The sequence below is a fragment of the Rhopalosiphum padi genome, chromosome 2, assembly GCF_020882245.1.
Source record: "Rhopalosiphum padi isolate XX-2018 chromosome 2, ASM2088224v1, whole genome shotgun sequence".
Taxonomy (NCBI): domain Eukaryota; kingdom Metazoa; phylum Arthropoda; class Insecta; order Hemiptera; family Aphididae; genus Rhopalosiphum; species Rhopalosiphum padi.
Window position 1 is genome coordinate 83,543,954 of NC_083598.1, and position 22,637 is coordinate 83,566,590.

Consider the following 22,637-nt stretch of genomic DNA (forward strand, 5'->3'; position numbering starts at 1 on the left):
TTACATATTTAAAAAAACTAAAATTATGTGATGAGAGATAGTAATTTTACACGTAAACATCCGACTACGTCGAAATTTAAACTTGATACGTTCTTACAAAATATTTGTGTAATGACACTCAATTTTTTTTTTTTTTTTTTTTTTTTTTTTTAATTCCAGTATAAATGACTTGATTTAATAATGTGGAACCTTGGATTACATTTTCAAGCTTTCTGATAGAGGGAGAAAATTGGTGTCGACATTGTTTTATTATTATTTAAAAATAAATTATTTACAATCTATTCAATTTTACATTGTATAATAATTATTAATTAATTTTAATGACACATAATATTATAACATACCAAAAAATATTAGCATTTATGATAATAAGCACTCAGCAATACTAATCTTAGAATTATCGACATTTTAAGAAAAAAAAAACTAAAATAATATTTCAAAAGCTCGAAGAGAAATAAAATATTTTTAAACTATACAATGTGTATAAAATGTTATTATAAATATTTGTTAAATATTTCAAGTATGTGCGATTATTCATTTTTAATTAAAATAAAAATAAAATCAATTTTATCAAAAATTGATTTTGCGTAAAAAAATCCGAATTTTCCTAATTAGTAATTACTATAGAAAATATATTGAAGTTGAAAATTGAAACATTTTTACTGTTTTGAAGGGTGATGACTGATGACAAACACAAAAAAACAAACTTCGTTGTAAAATTTCCGCTGATTATCTAAAATATGGTATCGGTAAATTATTGCATAAATGCACCTAATTTATGATATACTTCAGTCATTCCATGTAACAATTGACAGGTTTTGGCAGCATATTTGTTTTAATAAACATAAACTGTGTCCAAATTGCCTATATGCCATATAAAACTTAACACCATTCAAATAATTAATAATATTGTTTATGTTTTTATGAAATAAATGTTAATCATTATCATCATAATTTATCTTTATACCAATTTTGTTGAACTGTATTTGTTTGTTGTTATTGCATAACAAGCCATAATGGGCGCGTTAGAATTTTTTTATCGAAGTTGACACTTTATTTATGGAGATAATATTAACAAGTTTATCGATAATCTACCTATGTAAATGTATATAAATGAATAGCAAAACGCAAAATATCCTTATATTTATATATAAACTTTATTTCATGTTTCTCTTATACGGCATATTTGTGCTAAGCCACTTTTTTAAATGACGAGTGTCTTTCAAGAACCTATTTTTTTGCAATAAGTATACTGAATATTGTATCAAAGCAAAATCGTTAATGTATCAACTAAAAAATGTTTATATTCATGAACTGTTATAAATTATAATAGTATCTGTTCAGCTGTCTAAGCAAAATATAGAAACAAATTTATTTTTATGGTTTTTGAATCATAGTTTACTATTGAAAGAGTAATAATATTTAAGAACTTGTTTTTTTAACTTCATATTATAGATACAAATTGACTGATGGATGGGGGTAAACAAATTGGTTTGCTTAATTTTTTTAATCTCAATAAAGCATTTGAAGCCAACTAATATTTTACGATAATAATACTTTACTCTATTGTTCAGTTAATGTCGCCTACATTTTTTAATTTGTGTCTGGATAATTTTCCATATATTATGTATTGCATAATCTAACGTTATTACGACTCTCTGTATAACTTAGTTTAAGCCACTATACCAATTAAGTCACATCATTCGATCATGGAAATGTTATAATATTGTATCTGTAATAATTATCCACTTAATGTTATATATAATTAAATTATTTTAATTCCAAATCTAACAATTTGAAGGTCGGTAACTTAAATCCGAATCAATAATTACACATATAATTTATAATCTACAAAATTAATGCAAGACAAAATACTTTTATTTTACCATAAAAATGTGCTGCCTAACATTACATAAAATAATAGGTATATATTCGTATATATTATGATGAAGAATACTTGCAATTTGCATACTATGAAATGAACATATTAGTGGATAACTAACTTGCTAGTGTTATATGATATTTAAAAGAATTAATATTAATTTAAATTAATAAGTTTATTAATTATATATAAATATAAAGTATACGCAATAAATCATTTTAATAACATAAGGTTTCATCAAATTTAAACATAAAATTCATAAAACCAATTACACAATACACGTATTATGTATTATTTATGATTCACTACAAGCAAAGTAGATTGGATACCGTTCACCCCTATTGAGTATAATATAGGTACCTGAATACCTCATCCAATTACTCCATGGCAGTATCGAAGTTTTAAAATATCGTTTTGATTTCTTATTATTATGAAACAACAATTTCAACAAAATATTAATCGCAATACATTATACACTACCTCCTCTTAGCGAATGCATCTTACAACTTGAATTGTACTAGAAACTATATTGTTTTCAATTCCATAATCATTTTTGATAAAATAGCGAAGACTGAACGAATAACCATTAAGAAATATAAGTATAAGTGTTCTGTTTTATAAAATCTTGAAAACATTTTTAGTATTCATTTATAATAGCTATAAAATATACTTCATATTAATATACCCAGCATAAGTGTATTAATCATTTAGAAAATAACTGTAGTCGAAAATTTGAAATCTATTTAAATATAAAAAACTGTATGGAAGCTATATTTTTTGAATAAAACAAATAAATCAGTTATTATGATGATCAGACAGAAATATATATAGTATAATACTATAATTACATTATGCATAATATATACATTATACTTCATATTATATACATTATTTTATAGCTTTATATTGGATATAAAATAACAATTGGCAAAACAATAAAGTGGTTTTCATTATTTTTGATACATTTTATATTTATATACTTATTAATTTTGACTAGAACTGTATCTGAACTGACAGTAAAATACTTTGAGTTTTACATTATAAAGATACATTGCAAGATTAAAGCCATAACAATTTCCTACAATGTAGATTTGGATATTCTATACATTATTGGATTACAAAAAAATAATTGAATCGAATGCATGTTATGCAAGTAATAGGTAACTGTTGTATACTTGCATTAACAATGAAAATAGGAATTAAATCATAATGTCGTATTTTACTACAGTATTTTTCATTTTTGCTTGAAATAACACTATATTGTTATTAACTCTTTATTGTATATACATTTTACCATATTAAAATAAAAAAATTACATTTTTTTATACCAATAACAAAAACATTAGTCCGCTCACATAACTATACATATTTATTTAACTATAGTAAAACATATTGAGTTCAAATTTTAACCCTATTAACACAGCTCAAAAGCATTCTAAATATTTAATTTTTATAGGTTCATAAAATATAAATAATAGGTATTTAAAAATACAACAAACGATAAATAAAATATATGTAACTGCGGTAGACAGTATACAGAATACATATATATTTCATTTGCATAATGAAAAATTATTATTCTATATTATGTGGAAAACCATAATTTATTTAATAAGTAGAAAATATTTTCCCTTGTTTTAAATAAGAATATTATATTATATTATTTTCATGGTAAAATTTATATGAAAAAGTTTAATAGTAATACTATACTATCATTATACAATATATATCATGTGGTAAATGTACTGCTACACTTTGTGTATTTTAAATTTTTAAAATGTGTTTTTTTAATCTAAATGTAACACATTTGGTGATAGAAGCTGACGACATAGTACATGAATGGAAACACGCAATTCGCATTAATCGTGTACAATTTTGCATCCTAACTTTTTATTAGTTTGAAATGGTTTTAAAATTGTATGGCTTTAAAAATAATATATAGAATGATATTCTCAAATTGGCTATCCGAGTTTTGTTGAGGTCAATGAATCTACAACGGTTACAACAGCTTACAAACGTCCATTTATGCAATTATATATATATATATATATACCAGAATCTAACAAACATAACCAACTATATGACTATATGAGTTAAGAAACCGCAATGGTATTACTTAATATACATTCTAGCTGATAGAAAATGATCAATAAAAACTTATAATGAAATAATGTATATAGCAAAAAATTGTATACCTAATAATAATAATTGCATTTATCATTGGACTGTAATAGTCTAGCGTTTCTCAAACCGTGGGTTGCAAAGTGAGAATTTTTTTTTAATTATATAGATTCAAAGATATTTATGTTATTTTATACTGTATAAATACGAACTAATCGAACTATGATTTTCTATAATCAACCATAACAGGGAAGAAGCACACACTAAGCATACTACATACGCCTTATTATTAAAAATACATTTGTAAAATTATATTCAATAAACACAACTTATAAACCTATAAACTTTATAGAATAAAGTAATAAAAGTAATAAACAAATTTTAATTTTTAGGACTACTTTTCGATCGTGTAAAAGTGAAACCATGTGGGTCGCGATAGATTTTTAGGGGAAAATTTGGATTGTGGTCCTAAAAAAATTAAGAACCACTGGACAATTGGAAAATACAATTATAGTTTATAGTGTGTTAATTATTTTAAAATAACCATTTATATTCGTTTTTAATTTTACACAAAAGGTAACCTACACTTACCAATATACAATTGTATGTATTAATTATTTGTTTTTAAGAATATAACGAGTGTCACTGAACAAGTTCACACGAGGACCAATTGTAGTATTATATAGATCTTGTTGTATAGTACTATAAATATGACTAAAAATGAATCTTGGTTAACATATATTATTATACTTATAAATTAGTAGGTGCCTGTGTATAATAAGCGTATACAATCTATTAATTTATCATAACGTTTATAAGTGATTGATTCGAATCATTACATCATTGGTCATTCTTTTTAATATAGGTACTTATACAAACAATTAAAATATTCTGTTCGATAATTATAGAAGGTGATTTGAGTAAAGTTGCATTAAAAAAATGTACTTAGCATAATTGTATTTTAATATAAACACATGTTATTCAAAATGTTAGACATTTTATATATTATATCTAAATATATACGACTAATTGGCGTTACTCAAAGAATAAATGTATTTTATAATTATGAATTTATGAACCTTATTTACTCGTTAACGCGTGAATATTATTTATAAATATTATAATATATATTATACTATATACATGCTACATGCATACTCAATACTTATAGGCAAGCGAATAAGGGCATCAGGATGCGCTCTTACCGCTACAGACCAATTTGGGTTCAATTTGTAAGTAAGTGCCTAACCCAATATGGGATACCTGTTTAATGCCAAATTAATCATTTAATTGAAAATAAAGAATAAAATATAAAGTTATTGTATTATAAGTATTTTTCATTATTTATTTATAATTGATTTTAATGGGGATGAAGTATAAACTGCGAATTTAATATTAATTATCATATTATTATATTAAAGTTATAATACGTTTTATTTTTGGACCATTGGTAAGAGAAAATGGATCACTAAAAATGTTTACTGTACGATTACGCCTGGTCTGAGACTGCGCATACTTATGAATATACTCAATAATTAATATTAATAATTATTGACTATTGAATAAAACTTCGTAAATTTAGGCGTAAACGGTAGGCAATTTAGAAAACATTTATGTGTTCAAGTGTGAATGTCGAATATCGTTTAAAAATACGATAAACCTTAAAGAATTACTAAGTACTCGGACAATGTACCTATCTCATTACAAAAAGAAATGAAAATGGAATATCAATACAATTAATTTAAGTTTTAACTGTCGATAAATTGAATTTGAGATCAATAAAATTGTCATTTCTCAAGTACTCGTATTTTAATACTAAACGCACTTATTTTTTTAATTAATCAAATACTTACTTCAAATTAATAAATAATTAAGAGAAGCAGTAACATTCCAAGGAGTAAACCAATAGAGAAAGCATTGATTAATTTCCCTTGACACCTATTGGTGACCTTGCCTAACCCTATTCGTAGAAAGCATGTTTTATCACATCTTATTTACGATCTAATAGTTCTATATTTTGTCATTACATTTGTCATATTGGACATGTAGGTCACACTCATAAACACACCTTTAAATAATAACACATAGAACCTTCCTCAACGTAGTTTGTATAAGTACAGTTCATAATACCTATTCTGCTGGAATGCATTTCAAGTCAACCTCATGATGTATGTCCAATTCTAGGGTATTTATTGCAATTTGTAATATCAAGTATAATAATTATATTGCATACCTAAACCATGATTTACAGTATTTTATTGTTAAATATATTATACTTCAACGTGATAAATTATGTGTCATTCTTCATTTATGTTGATAAGCTATAGCTAAACAAATAAATATTGTGACGATGGTAAAATAAATAGTATATTTTGTACCATATATTTTTTTAACTTTAAAAACATCTGTTAATACAAGTGTTAAATAATAATGCATGTAAACAGATACTAGGGCGTTTATTTAAATAAATGAAGGGACTAATAGCTTTTACAACAAATAAACTGGTGTCTCTACAGTCGACTCCCTCTACAATTCATAAAGGAAAATAGAGAAAAGAAAAGAAAATGTCTTTTCAAATACAATCAAAGTTTATTATAGGTCAGTCATATTTATTTAACGTATCAAATTCCAAATGTTATAAACAAAGTCTCCGTCTATATATGTCGTATTTACCATTTAATAAATACATATTAGTTCTGATGGATAAAATCAAAATCAAAATAGACACACTAACAATTTTAATGATAATCAATATCTCAATAATAACAAATAATTGTAATATAATAATTATTATTAATTCTTTAACAATATACTACCTACTATAATAGTATAATAATATAGTCATTTATTGTTAAAAAATATTAAGCGCTATTGTACTCTGGCATCTTGTACATCTTTAAAATGTATAATTTATTATGTAAGAGTATTAGGAAGGCAACGATTATTTGTTTACATACAAATCGTACACCGCGCGTTGTCGACTATATTTATTTTCCCCAGCTGTTCGGCCAGTGTATTGAAATAAACCGCCTGCGACTTATGGGAATAAAAAAAAATAGACAGGTCAATTAGGTTAGGTACCACAGTTATTTTTTTTTCACTGCGTTCAGTTCCTTAACTAATAATAAATAATCTTTTAGTAAATTTCCATGCGAGCATTTTTTTTTCTGCGCCATTCATATTAAGGACCTAGTCACATGGTTGTCAGTATCGTAAATTTCTTGGTACATAGGTATTAATCAAAATTTATTTTTTTAAAACATACCACCTATTTGATATTTCTTATAATTGGTACCTTCTCTACAAAATAGGTTTACGAAAGTTCGAGGTAACCACAATAATTCATGCAGCGTTATAAATATACCTATATAGTATATATCTTTATTTTTAGCTCGTACCACATTATGCAACTATTATTATAATTTATAACCGTGCACATGTTTACAGGTTGCTGTGACCACGTGACGAACACAAGATGCGTCACACTGAAGTTGTAGGTTTATGGCGGCCAACGGATCCGCCGCCAGGAGGAAAGACTCGTGTATCCCGAGCCACCGACCAAGGGGCGTCGCACACGTCACACGCCCACAAATTTGTCATCAAGTCCACGGCCATGATCCGCCAGTCGAGTCTCACTAGGTTCATCGTCAACAAGAAGAACAATACTGGTGAAAAAAATTACCTATTGGCTATTTCATATAAAGTCCGCTCTACCCTCAATAAATAATATCTGGCTATATACCACTAGAGTGAAGCCTAAATAAAAATAATAATAATAATACCTATTATAACCACTATAAATAGTATAAATATAATTTCGATCATAATAAATTAATATATACATGACGTATAAATACATAGTTGATCGATTCCTGACAACTGTCAAGTGTAAATTATTTACATTTAATCAAATAATAAAAGCAATAAATTGTATTGAGTTAATTTAAATCATCTGAATTTAATAAAATAAAAAATTGAGAATAATACTCATTTTCTAGTTTTCTACATAAGAAGTATCCTAGGATCAGATTTTTGAAAAATATCATATAAGTGTTGCAGATGGTTTAATATGAAATAAATGTTGAGAAATGTATTTGCGTTCATCGCCGTACACAGCTATCAAAGTAATTTGAAAAAAAAATCAGAAAAAAATAACGATTTTAGTACTTGCCAATAAAAACGATATCACGTTACGATAGCCTATAATGTCATTTTTAAAGGAATATTCGAAGAAAAATATTCATGAGCTTTCTGTTTTAAAAGAAAAAAGAACAATTTATGCCCATTAGGGTTGGCTATTATTTTGTATATGGGTAATACGCCCAAATATTATAATAATTACACATACACTCAATACTATATGCACGCATAATACATAATATACTTTTGTATATGTCATAAAGCCATATTCAGCCTAACATTAAAACTGGTATAATAAATGGTTCTGAATACTTATACTATACTTTCATGTGTAGGGTTAAAAAAAACATTTTATTCATGATGTGAATAATAATTTAAATAAATATTTGTGTATTAAGGGTTATAAAATATAATAAGCATTACTATTATAATATACTGTTAAAAAGTAAATTATCAAATAAAATAATCTATACAAAGTTTAAATGAAATACTATAAGTATACGTTTATTATACAATATTATTTTAATGCATTTTATTTTACTTAAGACAATAAAAAATAAAAAGTAAATGCAGTGATGTACTTTTGGCACTTTTATTATTAGTGGTAAGTAAGTCGTAAGTGATGCATTCTATACTAATAAAATGCTGTATTATTCAAAAAGGGTTGAATTACCTACATTATTATTATACGTGACAATGTGACATTGTGACATGCTAAATTATCAACGATATAGGTACGCGTGTATAGATAATTGATTGATAAATTGCTACAAATTATTCAAAGTCAAATACATATCGTTTCGAAGCATGTTTTAAATTTCAAACATTAATAATACCTAAAAGTATATAAGTATGCAATAACCATAACTACTCAATTCTTTCAATAAACATACAACAATAATTCTTTATAATAAAATAACTAATCTATGTTTATCTATCAAAACAAATACTCAAACTCTCAAAAACATGCACAATATTTCAATTTAAATATTAAATTAAGCCAATTGACATCGTTAATGATCGCTGCTTAATGCATATAGGACATAGGTACCTACCTTTGTATACACAATATTAGAGGTATAACTTGCTTGAATATACCTATTTGTATTTATTCATACTTACCGATAACGTTATTCTCATCATCATTGCTCGTCTTAATCCAGTTTACGGCGAGATTAAATATAATGCAATTGTTTTTTTTATAAACGAACGAACATGTTAAATAGTTCAGAGTAATGAAACATTAAAAATTTCATTATCGGCAGATAAGAATTACAAATTATACTAAATACAAGTATAATAGGAAGTACATAATATTATTCCTAGTGAGTGAGTGCCTTATTACTATGTGACAGGTATTGATTACCAGAACATTATTATTAAAATACCTATACATACTTGATAAATAAAAGTGCATTTTTTAACAGAATAGATTAAATTAATTTTTTTTTTTTTCATTTTTCATTTCGGTTATGCGTATGGCTCTGATGAGGAACTATGACATCTCTATGACCTCAACCTAACTTAAATTAATATAGTTAGTCGTTATATAATACATTAGATAAAGAACTAGCATGTGGAAGGAGGACGTAGTACTCACCAAAAATAAACAAAAACAAATTTTTTAACAATTTATTGCGTTCTTTACTAGAATTTAATTTTATATAATAAACTACTTAAGTCTTACGAAGTCCCAATTTAGATTCCATTCAAAATAATACACATTTACAATATAAGGACTGTATAATCAATCTTTATCGAAGTAAATATAATATTCAAATGAAACAATCTTGCAACTTGCAAGCTAGATTTTTTCATATGATACAGTATCTATAAATCGTTAGAAACATTTCTGAAAATACATTAATCAATTAAAATCTCCTCACCCGTGACTAAATCTCGTAATTTTGGCAGGACCAATTTGCACTAATTAAAAAAAATTACAATCTATTTTAAATAACATTACGTGACATTTGAATTCGTTGTTGGTTGTTATAATTGATAATTAGTGAGCACATTATATATTTTTTTTTACTAAAATACTTTGAATCATCAACGAATAACATTTTATTGCTTGAACATATAATAATATATGCAAATCATGAGAAATTGTAATTGAATACAAAACAGTTATAGTTATAACCCTAAATCATATTTCGTATTTTTAGATTAGGTTATGTACTAAATACCTATATTATATAATTTTAATGTATATAGTTATATGTGTCATGTGTGTACATTTTAGCTATTTATAAGTAGGTAGTATTATACTTATTACTTATACTCACACACATATATTGTAATTAATTATTGATAAATCATCAATGACGTAGTGCAGTGGTTATTTGAGACGCGTGTCTGTGCGACAGATACAAGTACACTTACAAATTACAATCAAACGCAAACAACCTTCGACATGTCGCAAACTAATAAAATACCGAATAATACACCGCTACACTGGACATAATATATTACACTATATCACAGTTATATTATACTTCTAAATTCACACCAAATTTCACTGGATTTCACTGATGATCTCGTATCAGTTAGCGTATATTCCTCTTTTGATCCAGTAGTAGATCACTTTAGTGACCGTGTCATTTGAATTGGTGAATAAGTCAGTCGATTTGCATTGAGACCGTATCATTGAGCATTTCACTCATTTCGGTAACCTTTTTTTATCTTATATATTATATACTGTTTTATATAATAAAACGGCAAAACGTTATAAATATAAAATCGTTCTCTTGGAGAGAACCAGGATCAAATATAATAATAACATCGTACCCAAGGCCGTACCTATATGGAGGGGTTCAATCCCTATATAATATTATAATAAAATTAAAACACAATTTTTTAGCTTAAAACCCCACCCCTCCCGAAATTCATTTCCAGTTACGGCCTTGATTCGTACCAAATAATATATTAGTACCAATGAATCTTAAAAAAGCCCTAACAAATGTTTCAATTATAAACGTCTTAAGCGCATCATCTGCAGCCCATGAATTATAGCGTACCTAGATACTGCGGTTTACCTCCGAAACCAACTTAAACTCAATCGAAAAGACCGCCGTCCACGTCATTTTTTATACACGGTATAACTCGCGGTGAGCGAGTATAACTGCAGTAGTTTTTCGATTGACATTCAGTATAGATGCTTAGCGTATATAAGTGCATAGAAAAATCCAAGTAATGTCTTGTTAAAAATAAACGCGTGAAGCCACAGCATATTCTAATTTATACATATTAATTAAATTTATTAAGTATTATATTATTATCTATTGTTCTCATTTGCCATTTCCTACAAATTCTTCTTTATTCTACCTCACCGATATTTTTTAGATTTGCCACTTGGCGTTTTTCCTGAAGTTTTCTGTTAGCTGTTACTCTACTCTCGATGTACTTACATATTATATTGACTATTGAGAGTTTAATGTTGATAAAATTGTATTCTTAGTTATTTTATAAAGTATTAAAGTTTGTTATCCATACATCGTGGTACAATATCTCTGTATATTATCGTATTCGTAATTTCTCACTCCAATGAGGTTTCTGTTTCTTCATATTAACAACTTGAAGATAAAAATAAAATATATAAATAATTTATAATAATTTTATATTTGTACTTATATTGTATTGAACATTTAGTAAGGTATATCTGACATATTATATTAAATTATGCCTATAACGGTAAAATGACGTTCGTCACACATTTTAAGAGGAATTATTTGGTTATATGAGGTTATATATACCTACAGATATTTTACAAACAATACACCCATACAAAATTATAATTTTAAAAAAAATAACAAAAAGTTTAAGAACAGATAGTATTATAATAGGTAAATAATATACATTACACATGTAAACAAATTAAATATATTTACAAGTATAATATGTTAGGTATTATATTTTCATGATGCTCTTATTCATATGTAAAACGAAAAAGAAAATAATTTACTGGCGTCAAAGTAAAATTTCTTGGAAAAATAAACTGTTCTTAAAACAAAATAGCTGCAGCGCACTTACATCGAATAATAAACATCCAGAATATTATATGCATGAAAATATTTTTGGAAAAGATGGCTTAAACGCTTAAAGAAAAACATGATAGTACCTATACAAGACTATAAAGGTTACATTTCAAAAGCTCTATTATATTAAGTATAAACCATTAAAGAGATTCGAAAATTTGAATTTTGATCACAAATATTTTTGCTGTTTAACTATAACTTTTTAAGCGTTTTAACTATTTTTTTTACGATTCAAATTAAAAGTTTAAAATTAGCATAAGTACTTAAACATAAATATGTATTATTCTGAATTCATATAAATAATAAATATATTATTAAAAATGTAAGTTGTAATAGAATAAATGAAAATATCGAGAAAATGAATTAAAACATAATTTTTTTCTTAATGAATATTATTATATATTTCTACAGAAACTTAAGTAAGTTCCAATTATAATTTACACAATATCTAGGATTTACGTTGGTAATAAACAAGATAAAATATATTACTTACTTATTTATACCTTATACCATAAATACATATCTAAAATATAGGATATAGCAAAAATATTTGGTATATAAACACTAAACTATATACAATTTAGGTACCTAAGCCTATAACCTATTTTCATTGTTTCATTTCACTGTGTTCGATGTCCATCTTTCGGTAGGTATTCTTTGCTTAAATAATTGGCACTGTCGACTGTCCTTCTTTAAAGAAACACAAACACGATCTGTATACGCTTAATGATATTGTTTGACACTTTTATGCAGCACTCGTATTCATATTGGTAATATAACAAAATAAAACATAAATACCCCCGTAAAATAATCACAAAGTGTGAAATCTGAATACACCTTTTAAATAAACTATCATCTCTATAAACGTCATCTTATCTGCTATACATATTTTAAGAAAAAATCCTAGAAAAAATTCCAACAATTGAGTATTTATTGTTTCAATTTCTATTTTAGTTTCACAGAATCTATAAAAAATAAAAATCGTGTTCTTTGAATTCAAAAAAATAAATCAATTAATATTTTACACCTATAGGTACACGCATTTTTATTGTTCCTTTTCTCGTCAGAAGTAAAATTATTAAGATTGGTATAATGGACTATAATGGAATATAATATTATATAATCCAGTAATGCAGTTCATAAAATTAGAATTTCTTAAGTATAATTAACCAAATAATTTTGATTTTCAGAATTTTAATAATAAAATAATCACTAAAAATAGGTTATTTTTCACATTCGTATACGTCATATAACCTTAAGTAATATTAAATAAATTAAAATGTAAAATGATAATTTCTTAACAGTTTATACTGTTTGGAAAGTATACTTTGGACTTTTCCTATTGAAAAATATATTCTATGTATACCTACATAATATATATTTATATAGAATACTTTTAGGTGTAACAAATGTAAAGTAGGTTTGACAACAGTTTATTCAACAGTTGTGTACTATGGAAAGTTTTTTACTGTGCCATGGTTTCTCGTTGTATAATGTATTCTAATATAATATATTCCCAACAATTAGTCCAAAACAGCTAGGTAATACATCATGGTTGTAGTAAATAGGTATCTAATTCTAAACACTCTATTTAATCATTTGAATTAATAACATAATAGAATTTATTTATTACCTATTTATAAGTTAATTGGTTATATAAACGCGTAATTGATTAGATAATACTGTAAGTAATAGTCGACCAAATATTATAGTCGGTTCGTTAAACTAAATCGACGATTTGCGTTTCGGTGGCGGCAAGGCTTCTCGACGAGGTTGACTTTGTAAATTTAATTCGTTTTAATTTTTATAAACGTGGGTGGGTAATGAAAAAACATGTTCGATAAACAATTAAAATAAGCAGAAGTCTCGTACATAATATATGCGAGACACCCTAATATGTTTTAAACGAAAAGGTCGACGGTCAAAATATAACAAAAAATCCATTAGAATCACGTAATACCGTTACCCCATCAATAATCGTATTATTATTATGTCCGTCGACTACGGGGATATGATAATAAACCAGGCACGTGTACAGGGGGGGAGGATTTTGGGGGTACAACCCTCCCCCCCAGAAATAATTTCTAGTAACGAGGAAAAAGTTGTTTTATTATGTTGCGACTCGATTTGTAATGCTAAATTTTGTAAACCCCCCCGAAATTTTTTTTTATATACGTGCTTGTAATTAACGTTATCCTATTATGTAATCTATCGTATATTGTATAATCGTTATCTGTTCGTATTAAACGTGAAACGGATTCGGCGGGAAAAGGGTTGTCGATAACCATTCGAAGGAAGCTCGAACCCGACGATAGCACCGCCCCCGCACCACGATTTCCGCCACGTGAGTAGACGGTACAGAATCGCGTGGTTTAATAATAGCATTGCTATTTGCTACGCTTCGAATCGTTGCTGTGCGCTACGTGCCCACGACGTTGCGTACGGTTTTTGCGCGGGACGCGAACCTCGCGCACCCGCACTGGCGGCCGTGCGGTCACGTTGCCGGCACTGGAGTGGCCGCGCTTCGAGTGCTGCCACCCGCGCGACCGTCGGTACGTCGCTACTTCGCTAGATCGCGCACATGTACACTAATCTACGGCGCTCGCCATACATCGCGCGCGCTATTATCTCTGGCCGCGGCGGAACACAACACACTTACCTACCTATTATTTCCTCCGTGTACCTAAATACAATATTATATCGGCACGGAAATATTGTTATTACACATAATATTATTACTATTATTATACATCAGACGTACGTACACGCACGCACACAAGCGCACGTACACGGTCACACTCACTCTCACCACAACACTGCAACAGACGATATTCGCGCGCTCGGCCAGAAGCACCTTCCCCCACCGCGAGCGAGCGCTTTAAGCCCTTCACGCCCCGCTCCATCGTCAACACCACCCCGCGTCGACGACGCACCGCCGTACACTTTTTCCCAATCGAAAAATCACATCACGCCGCCGCCGTCCGTCCACCACCGTCGCGATTCTCTCTTATCCGCCGCCGCCGTTGCCGCCACCGACACCGACACCGTTCGCGTTCCGTGGTCGGGTTTTGTTTTGATTGTTATTATTATTTTTATTTATTCTTGATTTTTTTTTTTTAAATTTTAAATTTTTTTCACTCCAATGGTTCATCGAACGTAATTACGGTGGATAATCTAATCAAAAAAAGGCGCTGCAACAGCGATATCGACGCCGCAATGGCCGGTAAGTGGTTTTCGTAACGTTTTCACCGCCGTCTCACCTCTCTCGCCTCGCCGCCACCGCCGCGTACGCCGTTTACTTCTTTTCGTCGCCGTCGACAACTACCCCGGGCGGCACCTCCGCGACGTTATCGCACGCTTTTCCGCCTAGCGCGATACAAGCACCACCGCCGTCGCCGCGTTTTTCGCCCGACCGCGCCGTCATCGCATCGCCGTTGCGACTACGCAACCACCGCCGCATCGTACGTGTGTGTCGTCGTTCGCCAACGTGACGGACGAGACAAGGCCGATACCCGCATTCTGTGCTTGTCACGTTTTTCCACCGCCGCCGTCGACACTTCTGCGCGCCAACGTTTCTAGGTCACACGTTCGCTCGCGCACATGAGACTATCCGCTGCTCCGCTGCCGACCACAATGACTGACGACGCAGAGAACGGTAAGATGGCACCGTATAATATCCTATCGTTGTCCCTCCGTCCAACGGTGCCACCGCGATGCAGTCGTCCGGCGTTACCGTCTTGGTGTTCGATACCTAGCACGACGTCAGCTGACCCATTGTCTTCGATACCCTGTGCCTGTAACGTTTCTCAACTCTACTGGTCGCGCTTTATTCTCACTTTCTCCCATGCCTGTACGTAGGTCCTAGAAAACTGTACCTCTATGTATGGTCAAGATCATCTGAAAGCATTCAACACTACCTACCTATACCTATTTACCATTCACATGGATTAGATAAACACATCAAATACCTGTTAGACATATTCGCCGTCCACTAAGTTTAGTCAGGCTTCAATATAATATAAACATCTATTTGAGTGCATCTTGCAATAAGTCAATGATATGTTTCATTTCGATGAAGTTCACAATAGCTTGCCTTTTTTTAATACAATTTGAAATTATAGTGAAGTTTGAATACTCTTATCACTAAGGTAATACCTTGAAGTGAATTCATCTTTAACTTAAATAAATACCTATATTATAAAACAAAGCAATTTTACCATTGTAATTGTGCAATGTTTTAACTTGATTTTATCAGAAGTGCATTTTTCATTCTGTCTACTTTTACATTGTTTGTAACATATTCTTTAACCTAAAAATATAACAATTTCATAATCAAATATTTATTTTTAATGTTTTGGTGAAGTTTATTGGCATCTGTATTTAATTTATAAATAATTAAAACAGATGCTGCTTGTATATTATTTTACAACAATTTTACTATTAATCTGCCAATCTCTAAATCATTATAAATGTATTTGTTGCAGGAAACGGTGAGATTCAATGGTGTTTCTCACAAGTTAAAGGCACGTTGGAAGACGATGTTACAGAAGGTAAATGTATAAAATGTTTAATTGTTTCTTAGTTATAGTTTTTCATAATTATTTTTCTGAACAGCCGATTTAATTTCCTGTGTGGAGTTTAACCATGATGGAGAATTATTGGCGACTGGTGACAAAGGCGGTCGAGTAGTAATATTTCAACGGGATCCTATGGTAAGTAAATAAATTAAATTTTGGTTTAAACATCTAATCAATCAGTATTTATTAAAACTATTACCTTTCATCCATAATTTGAAATACCTTTGCCATGTTTAAAAAGTTTTTATCTTTTTCCATTAATTCTGTTATCATAACTTGATTACTTTTGTGCAATAAACTTTCAGAAGTTCCTTTTAGAATTTGGATCTAAAGAAGCTGCCATAAATATTCTCTATTTAAATCTGCTGTACAACTATGATTGATTAAAATTTATAATACAATATGAAACCAGGTATTAATCCAATTTTATATGTGAAATAGATGAAAACGGATTTAAAATTGAAATATATTTTAAAAGTAAAAGAAAATAATGTTCAGACTAATTAATTATTTTTTTATTATTCTTTGATTAGGTATAAATTTACAAATGTAATATTTGTTGCATAAAATACCAATATTAGAAAAATAGTTAAAACATGAGTGATTTTACTTCATATTTATTTTTGTATAATTACAAAATTAATCAAAGTAAACAAAATCTAAATCCATACTTAAATAAAATAAATAATAATAAAGAAGTGTTGCACTTAAATATCCTGTATTATGATGGTAAGGAATTAAAATGATTTTTAGTAATAACAAATAAAAGTTTGGCTTTTTAGAAGGTTGTAATATTTTATTTATTATTTAGTTATTCTAATCATATATTTAACATTACAGAGTAAAACATGTATTCCAAGACGAGGGGACTATACTGTATATAGTACGTTCCAGAGTCATGAACCTGAATTTGATTATCTTAAGAGTTTAGAAATAGAAGAAAAAATTAATAAAATTAGGTGGCTCAGACGTAAAAATCAAGCTCATTTTCTATTGTCTACTAATGGTAATATTGTAAAAACAGCATTCATAGTTATTTTATTTGTATTAATTTGTGTTGGTGTTTTAATATAGACAAAACCATTAAATTGTGGAAAGTGTCTGAAAAAGATAAGAAAATTGAAGGATATAATACTAAAGAAGACAGTGGCATTATGAGGGATCCAATGAATATTACTTCCTTGAGGGTGTGTTGTAGTATTTTTATAATTTAATTACCTATTTAAATTGAGGTGTTACCAATGGTTTGTTTCTTTTTAATTGTATCCATTTACCTATAATTTTTTTTTTTTTGTCTTTTTCTGTTATCATAATTATTATAATACTATAATATTAAATATGTATTTTTTTAAATAAAAAAATAATTTAAAATAATTTGTAGGTACCAGTGTTAAAGTCAATGGAATTAATGGTTGAAGCTTCTCCAAGAAGAGTATTCGCCAATGCTCATACTTACCATATTAACTCAATCAGTGTTAATTCTGATCAAGAAACCTATCTGTCAGCTGATGACCTAAGAATAAATTTATGGAATTTAGAAATCACTGATCAAAGTTTCAGTATCCTTTTACATTTATTTGCTATTTAATTCTATTATTTTTAAATAAGTACAAAAAAAATAAGTACGTACAAGTGGTTTTCCTTAGTGTAAAATACTAATAGATATTGTTGATATTAAGCCAACTAACATGGAAGAGCTCACCGAAGTCATAACAGCAGCTGAATTTCATCCGCTGGAATGCAACTTATTTGTATACAGTAGTAGCAAGGGTACAATTCGTCTATGTGATATGCGATCTTCAGCATTGTGTGATAAGCATGCTAAATGTTAGTGTTTAGAATAACAGATTATTGATATGTATGAACTTAAAACAATAATATTATTATTTTTGTAGTGTTTGAAGAACAAGATGATCCAACAACGAGAAGTTTCTTTTCTGAAATCATATCTAGTATATCCGACGTGAAAATTTCCAATTCTGGTCGTTACATGATGTCTAGAGATTATATGACTATTAAGGTTTGGGATTTACATATGGAAACCAAACCAATTGAAACATATCCCGTATGTATACATTTTATTATTTTATGAATGCTAACATTTTATTATAAAAAATAATTTTTAGGTGCACGAGTACTTGCGACCTAAACTATGTTCATTGTATGAAAATGATTGTATTTTTGATAAATTTGAATGCTGCTGGTCAGGCACTGATCAATATATTATGACTGGTGCTTACAATAATTTCTTCCGAATGTTTGATCGGGCAGCTAAACGAGATGTCACATTAGAAGCTTCTAAAGAAATTGCTAAGCCTAAGACAGTATTGAAACCTAGAAAAGTACGTATCTTATGTTATTAAACAATTAATACTTCTTTATGTGTTCTAATTTAATTTTTATTTCTAAATTAGGTGTGTATAGGGAATAAACGTAAAAAAGACGAGATTAGTGTTGATTGTTTAGACTTTAATAAGAAAATTCTTCACACTGCATGGCATCCGAATGAAAATATTGTTGCTGTTGCGGCCACCAATAACTTGTATTTGTTCCAAGATAAATTGTAGCCTTAGCTCTGACTACCGCTTTCATTGTCTTTAAAGTATGTTAATTTACCATTGTAAATACGTCGCATACTTATTATTATTATTTAATTTCAGTGTCTTAACAAGATGGGATTCTGATTGCGGATTAACAAAATGTATAAGAAAATATACACAGTGTTGAGCTTCTATAGCAGAGGATAAGATTCTGGTATCTTATGTTATTCAACAATATTTATTGTACAAAATATAATGTCTCCTCGGAATCCCCTTTTTGGATAATACTGCTCGGCTCGTTTTATACATTTTTTTTTTTTTTTAATTCCCCCTTCCCAAAATTTATTTCTATTAGTTTACAGTTCTCTAATGAGGAATTGCCTTCATTTTATATATATTTAATAATTATAAATTAACATAAAATTTTTTTTAGAGTAAAAATTACTTCTGTATAACTTTTCTACAAAAAAATATTTAATTATGTTTAGTGGCGAGCCCAAACATTCAATTTAATTATATATATAAAAAAAAATTGTACCAGTGATGCGTAGATTATGCGATCATTTATATATTTATTTATTTTTATGTACATACCAATGTTTTTTATGATAATAGTTAATGTGTAAGGTTACAAAAACTCGTGAAGAGTGAAGGTCAAACACTAATGAAAAAACAAAGAAAATATATTTTCTATTATTTTGTTTCTTGTTTGGACTTCGCCAAGCACTATTGATGGACGGATATAATTTTGTTGAAAATCAAATTAAATTTAATACACGTAAACTAATTATTAAAAAAAAATGTGTACAATAACTTAAAAAGATGATAAAAAGAAGCCTCGCATCTGTTTTTGATGGGTGATGATAATGGCTATTGTTGTTTTCTCTTTTTATTTTTACAAATGCTAAATTTATTTTTACGCCCGTGAATTTTATTTTCTGTACCTATTTATTGATAATAATAATAATAAGTATTAATTGACTCGAATTAGATTATTATATTTATTATTCACATTCTGATATATATTATTATTATTATTGATATTAATATTATTTGAATATGTGTGCACATTCAATATCTTCATACCTGAGATCTATATTAAATTTGAACAATATTTAATTGTAATGAATAGCTTTGTGGTTTATTAATAACTAATAAGGTAAAGTTACTGTTTTTTCATCAATTCAGTTGACATGAAAAACATTTAATTTATAATTTAAATACAATCTGCTGAAGATAAGGATAAATTCAATTTTCATTGTTGATCTTCATTTTACTTTAAAATCAACAATGGTAACAAAAGATTCGTCATTATAGTCCACTGTAATAAAATAAAAAATCTTGTCTACTGGGCAATATAATGCACTCGTGGTATAGAAAATTGAGTGTATTTAAAAAAAAAAAATAAGTATATAATTTAAAAACGGTTTTAATTGACCTTATTGGCGTTTACTAAAACAAATTGGTAATTATTAATTTGTTCAAGGCCAAAGTTAAAGACTTAATTTCCTGATTGCGGGTGAGGCTTCACATATGTTGAATGTTGAAAAAACAACTGAACTACGTTTTGAATTTATAATTGATAAAACAATGAACGATAAGTACCTATTACAGGTTTGGCTTTATTTACCTAAACAAGAGATTGTGTAAAAACCATTACCATCGCATAACTATAGTTGTAACTCGTAATTACACATGTTCTCTCCTAGTAACCTGTCAGTTACGATTTGGGTTCATTGCCCTTTCAGTAAAATACTAAAATAGGTATTATTTTGATTAATTTTCTTTCGAGTACACGGTAATATTGTACACGAAGGCATGTGGTGTTGGCATTATTGTTTATGTTATCGTCGTGGATGCCGGGATTCAAGATAGTGTGATATCGCGATCAGCCAGTCGCACGATTTAAGATCTTAAATCGTGGCCAGTCGACAGCCACAGTTTAAAAAAATATCTTACTTCAATTATATGTAGTAGTCCGTGCTTAACTCCTCTACGGCTACCGTGTTCTACCTTGAACCAATAAGGAACTAGTTTTTGTTCCAAATTTAATTGATTTAAAAAATGTACCTTCGTTTATTGTCCCAATGCTTATTTATTCCAAATAATATTTAATCCACAATCTATTCATTAGGTATTGTCACTTTCAAATATTTTTTTGTTTTATGGCTCATAAATTTAGAGCGCGGATTTCTATGCAATTGCATATTTTTTTCCTTATAATATTTTTGAATTTTTGTCAGTTATCTCCACGAATCATCATAATTTGAAGCTAATAGTGGAATTTTTTTTTGCACATTTAAAGGTTATTGCATATTTTTGCATATTTTGGCAAAATTCAAAATGTATTGCATATTGAAGCAAAAATTTAAAAAAATGTATAAAATAATATTTTGTCAAGTAGAAAAATTAAAACTAAATTTCATAGTCACTAAATAATAATTTATATATATATTTAGTTATAAGATTTAGTTACGACGTAAACTTCATATATGCCCCAATATAACTTCGGTTGACGTCGAACGTTCGTTATCAGTCTTTAAAAATATGTTAATCGATAAACGAGACAGCTTTACAGAAGAAAAACTTTAAGTGCATATAATCATATGCACACGAATAATCATTCATCTTAATAATAAATAAAATTTTAAAAATAAATTATGTTCAGAAAATTCCCTAAATTTTTTTTTATTAAGTATTTAAGTAATAAATTATTATAAGTTTTATTGTAAATTTTAAATAAATAAAAAATTCTTGCATATTTTTTACATATTTTCATAATTTTGACTGCATATTTTTTACATATTTTCATGATTTTTACTGTATATTATATGGCATATTTCGATACTTTTAACTTTTAAGTGCATAAAAATCCGCGCTCTACATGAAACCCAATTATATTTATTCCAATGTTGGTTTAGCCCGAATTGCCTTTGTAATATGTGCCATTATGCCAATGGATTTATATTAAACAATATATTATTTTGATTAAACATTTATTGAAACGAAAAATTGTAGCCATTGTAGGAATAAAAATAATTTATAATACCGATATTATTTATTACTTGAGATCAATCCTCGATTGAGGGAGCCCATGATCAATATTGAACGCTTTCAACTTCATTAATAGATTGAAATATAATTTTTTTTAACGGACTAGATTTTGTATCTATACGAAAGGAGTACAACATTATTTTTTTTAATCCATTAAAAACTAGAAAAACAGCCCATTGTTTTTTAGTCAAATTCGTTCAAAATTAATTCCAAAACCTATTACCTTTATACCTATATTATGTTAGATAATATAAACAATAAACAATATACCTCTACCTACGATATA

The 22,637-nt window shown here is 28.2% G+C and overlaps 1 protein-coding gene across 3 annotated transcripts in view; it reads left to right on the plus strand.

The window, feature by feature from the left end:
• The window catches only part of LOC132920107 (protein phosphatase PP2A 55 kDa regulatory subunit), a 70,282-nt gene extending 49,998 nt beyond the window's left edge, over positions 1–20,284 (plus strand). The window contains exons 2-12 of one of the 3 annotated variants that reach the window (XM_060982188.1): positions 7,451–7,671; positions 16,665–16,730; positions 16,795–16,892; positions 17,598–17,763; positions 17,832–17,944; positions 18,139–18,316; positions 18,420–18,584; positions 18,653–18,822; positions 18,884–19,099; positions 19,172–19,359; positions 19,418–20,284. In XM_060982188.1, coding sequence (XP_060838171.1) covers positions 7,479–7,671; positions 16,665–16,730; positions 16,795–16,892; positions 17,598–17,763; positions 17,832–17,944; positions 18,139–18,316; positions 18,420–18,584; positions 18,653–18,822; positions 18,884–19,099; positions 19,172–19,324 — 1,518 coding nt within the window. In that variant the 5' untranslated portion in view covers positions 7,451–7,478 and the 3' untranslated portion in view covers positions 19,325–19,359; positions 19,418–20,284. Of the gene's footprint in view, positions 1–7,450; positions 7,672–14,985; positions 15,836–16,664; positions 16,731–16,794; positions 16,893–17,597; positions 17,764–17,831; positions 17,945–18,138; positions 18,317–18,419; positions 18,585–18,652; positions 18,823–18,883; positions 19,100–19,171; positions 19,360–19,417 lie in introns of those variants that run through there. The other 2 variants (XM_060982189.1, XM_060982191.1) reach the window with 2 other exon arrangements.
• The last annotated feature ends 2,353 nt before the right edge of the window (positions 20,285–22,637 follow it).